Here is an 11,986-nt window from a genome sequence, read left to right as displayed (position 1 = left end):
CTAGTTCTAGGTTTTCTAAGATCAGATGATTGATCACCACTTGAAGACGCATAAAAGAACAAGTATGTTGAACTTGTTTGGGGAGAGCCTCGGAAGATACTGCTTCTAATTCAACTTCAATGTTTAAAATCAATAGGAAAATATAGCAGAATCTTAGCACTCACAATTCTATCAAAACAAGGTATCAATGTCAACGAAAAATGAAGTTGATTACCAGTAGTAAAACAATAGCAATAATAGAGAAATAGTTCACCAATCAACCAGCCAAAGCCTGTGAAATAACAACGGTAAGCACCAATCTAAGTTTTATTCCTTCTCAGTTTTGATTATATGAAGTCGAAATAAAGTAAACATGAGCAATAGGGGTGATACCTGAAGAAGCAAGATTGTAGAGAGGACCACAGAGAGAGATGCCATCATATGTAGATGGGAAAGCTACATATTCTAAGAGATCGGTAAGGAGTGAGTGGAGGATTTAATTACCTGCTAGGGTTTGCAATAGGGGCGATACCCAAAGCAGCAAGGTTGTAGAGAGGACCAAAGAGAGAGATGTCATCAACGTAGATGGGAAAGCTGCAAACAAATCAAACTCCAATATTAAGAATAAAATAAAAAATACTTATCCAGATAAAACAATGACAAACAGAATCCAACACCAAAACACTCCCAACAAATCATTTGCAACAAAGAAAACAGAACCGATTTTATAGTTCCAGCCATCAAAAGACAGAGAAACAAAATCAAAACCAACGAAACTTCTGAAAATGTGGTGAAAAAATTATCCACCCACATCATAAAAAAAAAGAACCCAGAAAAACCAGACACCAAATATCACCACCAAAACATACCATCTCATGAGGAAGGCCTCCACTTGATGTCTCCGTTGTGTTCATATCTACTCAAACTAAAAGCTGAAAGGAACCCACATAAATCGAACCCTGATGAATTAGGTGGTGAGGTCTTCTCCTTCATGGAACTTGAGCTTTTCCAGCAACATCTCTACCTCTTTATCGTCTGGAAGGGCGTCCTGTCCTCCATAACTGAGGAACAATAGAAGATTTCTGGGAATGTTTGAGAGGTTATAGATGGGTGGCCTCCCTTGCCAGTAATGCTCCACGTTCATCCCCTGGATCCCGTAATTGAACTTCGACAGGATCCCAACTCTCACCACTGCAATTTTTTTTTCTTTACTTATTAATTTCATCATCACAACAGTAATTAATACTAATTAATTCTTTAATGTAGAGGGAGGGATTTACTTTGAGCGAGATGAACCATGTTCTTGGTTGAGGTCGGCTGAGGCTCATTCTTCAAGAAGAGATCAACAGTAGAGGCATTGAGACGGCAATTTTCATGAAATGGGAAACATTAGAAATAGATTATGAGAAAGCCAAGTATAGTAGCTAGGTGATTAACCTGTGATTGAAGTCATTAGATCATAGCAATCGATCCCAGGATTCTTGCAGAGTGAATGGAGAAACTGGGTAACTGCTTCCCCCGTTTTCAGTTACCAAATGGAACTGGTGATCAGTAAAGTCAAGTTCCAAAGCTTCTCGCGCTCTTGTTTTCAGTTAAAGAGGAGTTTGAGAATGGGCCGGGTCAATAAATTCATTGTGATCTTACCCACCAGAGTAGTAAACTGCTAAAGTGGAAAAAGACATTAATAACCCACATTCAATTCTGTCCCGAATGTAGCGGTTGAAGATTGCAGCGCAGCGGAGTGTTTGACAGCGCTCTTGAGGTAGTAAAGGACTTCTGTTTCAGAGACAGAGTGAGGGGGAAAAGATCCCGACGTTTGGGAATCGGGACAATAGGGGCTGGGACGCTTTGTTGAGTTGTGGGGTTGGGATTATTCAAAAGACTCCAAAATATTTACATTGTGGGAATGTAGGGTAATTGCCCAGTCCAAGACCGGCCTGGCCCAGTCGTGGGTCAAAAAGTCCAACCTAGGCCCTGTTAGGGCTTGAGGCAAGCTTGGGTAGGTTCCGAATCGTTGGGCCAAACTTGTACCTCTACCACCAAGCATTGCCGCACCTATATATCTCACTAACACGAATGAACTTTCACACGACTCCCTTCCCTATACCGACCCAACCTCAAAAAGAAATCCACCGCCCCTGAGAATTTGTCATGATTTATACATCCAACCTGATCAATTGCTTGAGATGAAGATATTTTGGCAAATCCAAAAATCATAGCCATGGTTGGTATATTTCAGAGGTTTTTTTAGGGGATCTTCATATCCACCTACATGTAATGGAATTCTCATACCCAGCCGATGGAGGCACTGGAGAAAACACACATGGTTCTTCAATAGGGGTGTGTCGGGAAGGAAAGAGAAAGTGAGAAGACCATACACACCATCATTATGCACAATCTTTATTTTTTGGTTTAAAAGGACCGTGGGGCAGGTATAGGGGTGTCAATTCCAGCCCGATTCGGCAGCCCCGATCAAGCCCTCTCGATTAAAGCCCGACCCGACGCTGGCCGATTACTAAACGTGTTGGGCCTAGGCCTGACACGTTTAGTAATCGGCCGGTCCCGGTGTGAGGTCCTAGCCCGTCGGGCGTCTAACCGGACCAATCGATTCCAGACCCGACCCAGACCGATTGGTTACAGCCCGACCCAGTCCGACCCTTTAACTTACAAACTTATAAACTTCCCTGCCCATTCCCTCCAAATTTTCTGTTTTTGTTTGTTTCTTTGTTGATCTTTGACATTTATTGGTTAGATACACTGACGTAGGTGAAATGAGGTTAAGTTTTTTGTTTTTAAATCTTACTTGGTTAGATGTGCTTCTATTTGGTGTTGTGTTGCAAATTTTTTTTTCCTCTATTTACTTTGTTAGATATGCCTTCTATTTGGTGTTGTGCTACTATTTTTTTTTCCCTCTACTTACTTTGTTAGATGTGTTTCTATTCGATTTTGTGTTATTATTTTAATTGGGATAAACTTTATTTGACTTTGAGTTGAGGTGTACCGTGACTGCCCAATGATGTGATGGTTTGAGCTTAAAATTCTGGTTGCATATCAATTAGTAAACCCACACTGTTTAGAATTAAACGGCTCATTCACCCATTTTGAGTCCATTTTAGGCCTATTTAGCCCGAATAAGACTGCCCCGATTAAAGACCGAACACCGATCGATCGAAATGAAACCGTACCATGTCCGCCCAAGATAAGCCCGAATGCCTAAACGATCGGACACGGTGCAACTTGTAAAATTGGTGAGGCCCATTAAGCCCGACCAAGACCGACCGAGCCCGACCGATTGACACCCCTAGACAAGTATGCTAGCACCTCTCTATTTGTCGCTCCTCTCACATAAAATGACTTCAATTCCCTTGTACGTTCAATACCATTTCGTCGCTCCTATGCCACTTTCTTTCACAACCCTCTCCTTTTTTAAGAACATGTAATCTTTCCTCTCTTCTTTCCATTCATTGCCATCCTATCTCACATGGGATCTTCAGTTTGTAGAGCATAAGGTAAGAAGAAAAACTAGGCCGCACAGCTAGTTAGTTGTGCCACGTGGAAATATGATGTGGCAAATCCTTTCTTTAAATATCTAAGTAATCATCTATGTTAGCCATGTTAAAACTTTGAAATTTAATACTATATCCTTCCAAGCATTGTCATATTTCCCATGTATTTTATTTGTCCATTAATTTTCTCATTGGATTTTAAAATCCTTATTTAATAATTGATATCTCGTTTCATGAAATTTCAGACCCATCCAACCTACCAGTTGGCAGATATTTATGCCATCAATGTTGATAAACTAATTTACTTTTTCTGGAATTAGAATCTACAATCCGATTCGACCCGACTGAATCCGATTCCAATTCCTGTTGATCCGAATTGGATTTCTAGGGTTCAGTCTGGCAGTAACCAAAAGAGGAAATTATTGGCAATTCTTGCAAAAGTATGGTTTCGCATAGACCAAGTCCTTATTTGGTGAGCTTTGTTGGATTAAATTCTAGGTATACATCGCATTTTGAAACCTGGTTCTTCTTGGATTTTTTTCCTATACAAATTGCTTTCTAAATTGAGAATCTATTCCGAGAATGCATATCAAACACAGTCTAATCCTGTTTGATTAACTCTGGGTTTGGTAAAGAAATGATTCCCATCCAACGGTGCACATTTAAGGATGATATCCACTGCACTATTTTAAGATCGTCACTCAATCACTCATGAAGGCTAAAACTGTCTGATTACATATGCTCGTAAGGGCATATAGTTCCATAACTGCGAGAAAAAGAGGATTTCTTTCACTTTTTACTGATCTGTTCACCAGTGACAATGGCGAACATACCTTCTTCTGAAGCTGTCTTAGAAACCCTAATTCACAGAGGATGGTGTTTTAGAGACCTTGAAGATATAAAATTTCTGATTCAACTCAACGTCGCTACCTGCAGTGGATTGGATTATGCAGATTCCGTTGAATCAGAGCTTCTAAACATGGATTTAATGTCTTTTGGAGGGAAGTCCTTACCTGATTCGTCTGTGATTAAGAAATCATCCCATCTTCAAGGCCCAAAAGTTCTTCAGGTTAGTGAATATCTTCATAAACTTCGTTTCATTTAAAAAAGAAAAACAAGTGTATGCTTTTTCTTCCATCTGTTATTTGTCTAACTTGTTTTTTAGTAGGCTCTGTACAAGCATTCGTTATGTTGCCGATCACATATGAAATTTTTTAATTTTTTGATTTTATTAGTTCATCTTTTTTTATTTGAGCAGATAGTTTCTGTGAGGGACGTATATCAGAGTACCATAGAGTCTCAGAGCAGAAACTCGCGTGATAGGCGTCTCCTTCGATTTGTTCTCACTGATGGAAACTCAGAAGTAGTTGCTATAGAGTACTCTCCCATAGTGGCCATTGCTGACGATATTGTTCCTGGGGCTAAGGTACGCGAACTGACCTCAATGTTGCACATTCCAATATTGCATTTTCATAGAACTTTGCTACGGGTTCGGTGTTCTTCTGCATCACACAGTAGTGGGAGATCCTATTTCGGATGTCATAATACTCTATCGCTTAACGACCTAACGGATATATTTTAACTGCATATTGCCATCAGGCAATCTGGCCCTTCATGCTGCTCACATGGATATGATCTTTGTATGGGCATTCTACGTAGGGATTTCAGTTATGTTTCTTAATGGATTGCTTACTTATAATTAAAGGGGGAGAGTAAATGGAGAAGAATGCCTACCTGTAAAAAAGAAATGGTGGAAAAAAAAGTTCCGTGTATCAATTTATCTCCACTTCTTATCCAGAACACCATTTCAATTATCTATTCTCATGCATGCTGTCAGCTAGTATGATTATAATGGAACTCGCTCTAAGGCTTGTGTAGATCTAACTTGTTTGTGCTGGAGTTACTGTTTATGAAATTGTTGGAGTTAACTCGGTCCAGCACTCGTTGTCTCTCCTAGTTCTTTCTTCTCCTCATTCTTTTTCCTACAGACATTGTTCTTGGGTTTTAGAGACATAGAACAGTCCACTATATTGTTAAACTTGCTTCTGTATCCATTAATAACCATCCCTTTCTACTAGTATATTTGCCAATACAACGTTTAAATCGTGTTATATCCTTTCATAAACCGATGTTTCATCATCCAAACATAGGATTTATACGGTTATACCTTGCACTCATCCTCCTGTGGTAAGATTCTTGAACCTAGAGTCCCAGAACCTAATTGCTTCTGATTACAAACCCTTTCTACTGGGCCCATGACATAGATTTGAAAACGTTGCAGATTTGTAGTACATCAAGGTTCCTCTATTTCAGTATTTATTATTAGACAATTTTGCCTTTACATGGTCCTATGTAGAGAGGCTTCTCTCCGCGGGGCCCATAATTCTACCATTTCGTAGGAGGATGTGGCAATTTTGACTGGTGGATAGACAGGGGATAGTCTGGATAGGCCACTTGTCAAATTTCAAACTTAAATTCATCCATATGCTTCTTGTGTATTGACATGCATCCCGTGTATGTCCATGCACATTTACAGTACTCTGACCACTGCTATGCATTTTCCCATGCCCCTGGATTTCCATAGCTTTAATTTCCCAGTTGGCAAGTTCCACTTGGGCTGAAACTTGACACGTGAGCTGGGGACCTAGTGGTCTACCTGTTCACAAAATTTAGGTCCCATCTAAGCATGCCATATGGCAGAACAGGTGACTGTAAAGAGAAGGATCTCTCCATGGCCTTGAAGGAACCTTTTGCCCTTATTATTATACATTAAAGTAAACCAGATGGTACATTTCATCATTGGTTCCCTTATAGAGAAGGTAGCATTCCATGCTCTCTACTCCTATGGTAATTTCAACTGTCATAGAGCAAAGACTTCTCTTTTGGATTAATGTTATTCCCATGCCAACTACCCCCTCTAAATGATAATTAGAACTCTAACATGCCAGCAGTTTTTTGAAAAAAATTAACTAGATCCCCACATCACATAGTGTCATAGTCTAGTAGCTCATCTGAGTGGGAGGCATGGATAAGATGGAGAATATTCATGGCCCAAAGCTTGTTAAACCTGCAAGATTGTTGATATACTTTCTCAATTGCGAACACTTCACTTTTGGAGAAGCAGATATTTGAACACCTCTCAATCTTTGTCCTGGAAAGGCCTTAAAAGGAGGTTAAATCAATGGATTTATTTTGTTTAAAAAAGAAAGAAAGATCCATATGCAGGTGAGATAGTTTAGCCGGATTATCTTTTGTTGCCTAAAACCCCTTCAAGACCCCTTCTACTAGTCTTGCAGTTATAGTTGTAAGATTTTGTGTGATGCTGTTGAATAAGAAGGGAAAAAGAGGGTTTATGCCCCATGAACTATGAAAGAGAGTGATTGGTAATCCATTAAAACATGGGCATTGAAATGCACACTATTATTAATCTCCTCTATTTAAGAACTAATGGGATTCCAACTCCCACCCTCCCCCCCCCCAAAAAAAAAAAAAAATAAAAAAAAAAAAAAAAAATAAACCCCCGTCATGATCCCCATTTCTCTGTCCATTGTGTTATCATTTCTGGATCATGAAGGACTAAGTCCCAACTTTCATTTTCCCTAGAGGATTGCATTTTCTTCCTTCATGTTTAACTCCTGTGAAGGTTCAATCATTGGGAAACTGTAATTTATGAAATGGGGAAAGTGTCTCTGAGCCTAAAACCTATCTTATACTCAGAGACATTGAATTTATTTTATTTTAGAGGGAGAAAAATAAATGAAATAATCAATGTGTCTGGGCGTAGAGTACACTTTAGGCTTAGAGAACCCTTGCCCTTATGAAAGAATGATGAAAAGGGATTGAATTCAATGAGCACTGAGTTCTCCATGGTGAAACTTGAGTTATACTTTGATTCATTTCCTGAATAGAGTTGAAGTGCCATCAAACTACTGTGAATATTAGAAGAAAATGTTCTGAATAATAGCTAATCTATGCTAAATCTTTTTTCGTGCTTCGTAATGAGGTCATGTAATGATGTTGTCTCTGGTTATAGTAGCCGTTTAATGTGGTTCTGGTCAAAGGTAACCAGTAACAATACATAGGATTGGAACAGGGTAAGAACCGACCAGATTTTACAGAAAATTCAAATATCAAGTTCAACTATACAGTTTAACAGATCCTCTTGGCCGAATGTTAAGAATAGAGAAAATAATGACATATTAAAAGCTAAAGTCAATCCAACGGCTGGATTGCACAGAGATGAAGATTGCTTGTGTAAGTAGGAAATTTCAGATCTCAACAAACCAGGCAGATTCTGAAAATTCTGCTCCAATAGGACATTGTAGGACAAGAGTAGGAATATATTGATGTAAAGAAGTCGATGATCGGATCAGTATAAAACATACAATTCACAAGTTTAACCCAAATTTGGAAAGTCAAACTATTGGTCAAAACCAGAGTTTGATTCCATTGGAATGTTTTCCCTTCCAACCAATTGGTATTTATGTAGTCTGAAAACAGATTGTAGAAGAGAGCAGTAATATATTATGCGCATAGAAAATTAGAGTCTGACCTGATTTACAGGGAGGTATAGCAAAAAAGATAGGAAGATAATGATAGCTAAACCCAGGCTTCTCGCCGTAAGGCTTGATTGGATTCACAACCAATCATTTCCCTTGGTTCGCCACAAGGATGTGCTGATTCACCACAGCAGCAGCAGAAACACTAATAAGTTGAATGCAGAAATTGTTTGCCGCATTACTGCCCTTAGCTTTATTTATAGAAACTGAAAAGTACAAATCATATCCAAGAAAGGATACTTCCAAATGTCTAAAGCTAAATAGATTTAAAAAAGGGAAAGAGAACACCACCTGGTTGCGTAGCGCACATTGCCCCTGAGCCCTGACACGAGCGTGCGAAATGACCGCCGTACCCCCTGGAACCCCGGAAATGACAAGGGGTGCAGCGGCCATTTCGTGCACCCTGTGTCAAGGCGCAGGGGTGTGGCGTGACTGGGTGGCATTCTTTCTCCCTTAAAAAAAAGGTAAATCTGATTGGTTAGCCAAAAGGATGAGGTTAAATAAAACCTGATTGTTCAATCCTATGGCTAACTCAATGGACCACTAAATCTGGTTCAATAACTGAACCAATTGAACCAGAGTTAAAAGAATAAAAGAACTACAAACCAGGCCACGTCAAGCCTGAGATCAATCCATCAGGGGCCACGTTAAGCCTGCTGGTTCTTGTCCTCTGATATGTCTTCAGTTCTTCATCACCGTCCTTATGTTATTCCCCCTGGTTTGTAGGTGCGTTTGGAAAACAAAGCTGCAATTCATAGTGGTATATTATGTTTGAAACCTAAAGCAGTAACTGTTCTAGGAGGTCTTGTTCAATCACTTTATGAAGAATGGCAGATGACTCGGAAATATTCAGGTTTTTCCCGCTCGACCTTGAGGCTATCTCAGAAAAATGATGGTGATGGTCCTCCACCATTTGAGCAGTTGAAAATTGGGGTATGCTCTCAGAGGAATGCTCAACACCACAATTCTTCCTGTAAGTATTCTAAACGTAATTGTACAGCATTTCTTATGTTGTTATGCACCAAATATCTGTATCCATTTCCCTTTATTTCTTGCTTCTGAATTTCTGAATTCTAGTATACTAAAAGACACTTCCCAAGTGACTCGAACTTTTAATGGAATAGGATATGCGGATCTGTTGAATCTGCTGATAAGGACCATCTAGCTCTACTATGGTAGATGGTCTTAGAGTGCATCTGAAGGAGTTGGTAGTAGTAACCAGTTCTCCTTTTGAGATCCAGATGCTACCATACTCTATTCAGGACAGTAATTAGAAATTTGAGGCAAATGGGTATGGTTTGTAGTATTGTAAAAGTTTGATTTGCCTCGACTTGTGACTGGAGTACCATAAGTCGTGTTAAATGGGTCAGAGCAGTTGATTCTGTATGTTAGGTTCTCCAAACATGATCAAGTTACATTTGAGGGTTCTGGTGGAGATCCAAGGTCTTATTGGCAATTAACTAGTAATAATTCTTCTTTTAAGGAGTTTCAGGCAACCTTGGTACCAGTGGTATCAGTTATGTATTGCGGTGGTGTTATTGAATAGGGAACTTTCTTATCCTTGTAAATTAGTGTAATTTCATGGAGAAATTTCATATGTAATTCACCTCTAAATGGTAATGTATGTAGATGCTTCTGAGTCAGTGCCAAGAGCATCTGGACCTATCTTTGTTAAACCTGGTGGTGGAAATGTTTTGAATCAGACTCTTGATTCAAAAGTGGATGAGATGGATGGTGATCAGAAGGCAGCTTCCTTGACTGGAAACCCTGAAGGGAATCCAAGTTCTTCTGAGTCCAGACCAAAAGAAGGTATCAGGCAATTTAATTTGTTATCCTCATATTATTTCTTAATAATTTCAGAATTCTGTACTACTTCCCCCTTCTCCTTTTTTCTGAAGTTTTATACTACTTTATGTTTGCACTTTGCAAAGCTGCACTTATATTATTATTTGTACTTTTACAGTGGCTGAAGCTGTACCTGTTCAAAATCAGGCCGCTGCACAGAAACTCCTACAAAAAATGAGTCAGCCATCCCGGGATGATCGGCACTCTCGGCCCTTTAGAGGTCCAAGAAATAGAGGAAAAGAAAAGCAAGAAGAAGAATCTTTGACTCTAGATGAATGGGAGAGGATAAAGGGTGGGGGAAAGTCTCAATTAAGAGATGAGATTCAAGATATCAGTCGTGATGAGGAGATCGCTTGGCAGCTTCAAAATCAATTAAATATTGAAGATTCCCAAGATTCCCATGTAATTTTGTATTTTTTCTTCTTATTATTACCACCAGTTTTTGGTAGGTTGAGGGATGAGGTTGACAAATGAGACAGATGACCAATCCAAAAAAAAAAAATCCAAAAGAGTTATCACTGTCTTTTTTTAATTTTTTATTCAGGGGGTGCTTTGTCTTGCTGCTAGGATCTTATTTTCTGTAGGACTTGTTCAGGTAAAAGCAGGTAAAGATTTGGACGCAGAGAAGATACGGATGAGTATGTTCAATTTTGAGAGAAGAGACGAATTGAGAGACCAAGGTAGGATGGGATCTAGAGGGAGAGGAAGGGGGAGAGGAAGAGGAAGGAGGAGATTCTGATGACCAGTTCTTCCTCGTTTTTTCATTTGGTCGTCTTCTTTGGTAGGTCTTATGGTTTCTTTTTCCTTATTTAAACAACGAACGAAAGAAACTCCTTTCTGACTTACTGCACTTAACAGTTGCTGTTACTGATAAGTTTCATGGTTCCTGTCCTGAAGGCCAAGCATATCATCACAAGCTGGAATAGAGTCCCCATGACCTGAAGTTGATGTTTTTGCAGTTTAAAGGTATGCATTTACCTTAGGAGTATCACTATTGATGATCTTACCCAAAAAAATGGTCATGCATGTTGTTTCATATTTGATTTGTATGTCAATAATGAATTCAGTAAATCATGTTTGGGAAAATAATTTAGATTTGATTGGGCTTTCCTCCCCCCTCCCCTCCCCCCAAATATCTTCTCACTGTAACTGATTTGATTTGGACACCGTTAATCATACTCTGCCACAATTATTGGCATACATAATAACAATGGGGATACCAATCTAATCCAAATGGTAATGAAAATAATAAGTCCGATAAAAAATGAAGTACGTTTCCTCCAAAGTTTTGAACCATTTGATAGAAGAATTGTTGCCGGAAACTTCCATAGAAGATTCCGTTTGACTTGTCAAAGCCTGAATGGTGTGGTTTTGTGAGCAATTGAACTGTCGGTTAAGTTGCGCTATTGCAACTGGTTGTGGGTTCAAAACTTGGAAATATCCTCTTCTGCGAAGCAGGGGGTTAAGGCTGCATATGTTTGGCCCACCCAGACCCTCCAGTAGCGGGAGCCTCGTGTACTGGGACGCTCTTGGTTTTTTGAACTGTTGGGCATGTGACCTGGTTCCGTATACAGGTGATGTGGGGCATCTGATTTCAAACTTTTGTTTTTGGATGGGTAGTAAGGTTCTTGTCAACAAAATCCAGAGACTTTACCAGCTAAATGGTTTCAAGCATTAGTACGCACTCACTCGAAGGTGCCCATGTAGTAAGAGTTCATGATCCAGTTATTTAGCATATGCTTTGGTAACTCCATATGAGTTTTCTTTCTTTTAAGTTTGGTTGCCCAATTGCAGGTCATCACTTTATGAAGCCAGTTTGTGACATCCAAGCAGAAAAAAAGAAAATTATGAGTTGCAGTAAATGATTAGTGGTGGGATACAATGCAGAATGACAAAGCAGAGAGGATCATCAACTTTTCCAGTAGGTGGGAAACTTTGCTTTCTTTTAAGCTTGGTTGCCCATTCTGGGTGGTTCACACCATCGCTCTCTTTTCTCTTGGTTAATGGAGAACAGTTTTCTGAGGAAAAGTGTAATATAATAGATATTTGAATTCATGTGGAGTGAAGCACAGATGTCATATTTTTCTTTGGCATTTT

The 11,986-nt window shown here is 39.4% G+C and overlaps 1 protein-coding gene across 1 annotated transcript; it reads left to right on the top strand.

The window, feature by feature from the left end:
• Positions 1-4,254: 4,254 nt before the first annotated feature.
• LOC122650097 (tudor domain-containing protein 3) lies at positions 4,255-11,982 on the top strand. Its single transcript, XM_043843396.1, has 8 exons — positions 4,255-4,554; positions 4,744-4,911; positions 8,771-9,017; positions 9,674-9,853; positions 10,008-10,291; positions 10,485-10,670; positions 10,787-10,855; positions 11,684-11,982. The coding sequence occupies exons 1-6, from the start codon at positions 4,306-4,308 to the stop codon at positions 10,626-10,628; spliced, it is 1,272 nt and encodes a 423-aa protein (XP_043699331.1). The 5' UTR covers positions 4,255-4,305; the 3' UTR covers positions 10,629-10,670; positions 10,787-10,855; positions 11,684-11,982.
• The last annotated feature ends 4 nt before the right edge of the window (positions 11,983-11,986 follow it).

The sequence above is a fragment of the Telopea speciosissima genome, chromosome 2 (genome assembly GCF_018873765.1).
Source record: "Telopea speciosissima isolate NSW1024214 ecotype Mountain lineage chromosome 2, Tspe_v1, whole genome shotgun sequence".
Lineage (NCBI taxonomy): Eukaryota > Viridiplantae > Streptophyta > Magnoliopsida > Proteales > Proteaceae > Telopea > Telopea speciosissima.
Note: the sequence above shows the minus strand (reverse complement) of the source record. Positions and strands in the feature narration are given on the sequence as shown.

What these genes read in the sequence shown, in the direction of transcription:
- LOC122650097 (XM_043843396.1), top strand. Translation starts at nt 4,306, where the DNA reads ATGGCGAACATACCTTCTTCTGAAGCTGTCTTAGAAACCCTAATTCAC. An exon ending in ATATTGTTCCTGGGGCTAAG is followed by an intron (nt 4,912 to 8,770) that starts GTACGCGAACTG and finishes CCTGGTTTGTAG; the next exon opens with GTGCGTTTGGAAAACAAAGC. An exon ending in TGAGTCCAGACCAAAAGAAG is followed by an intron (nt 9,854 to 10,007) that starts GTATCAGGCAAT and finishes GTACTTTTACAG; the next exon opens with TGGCTGAAGCTGTACCTGTT.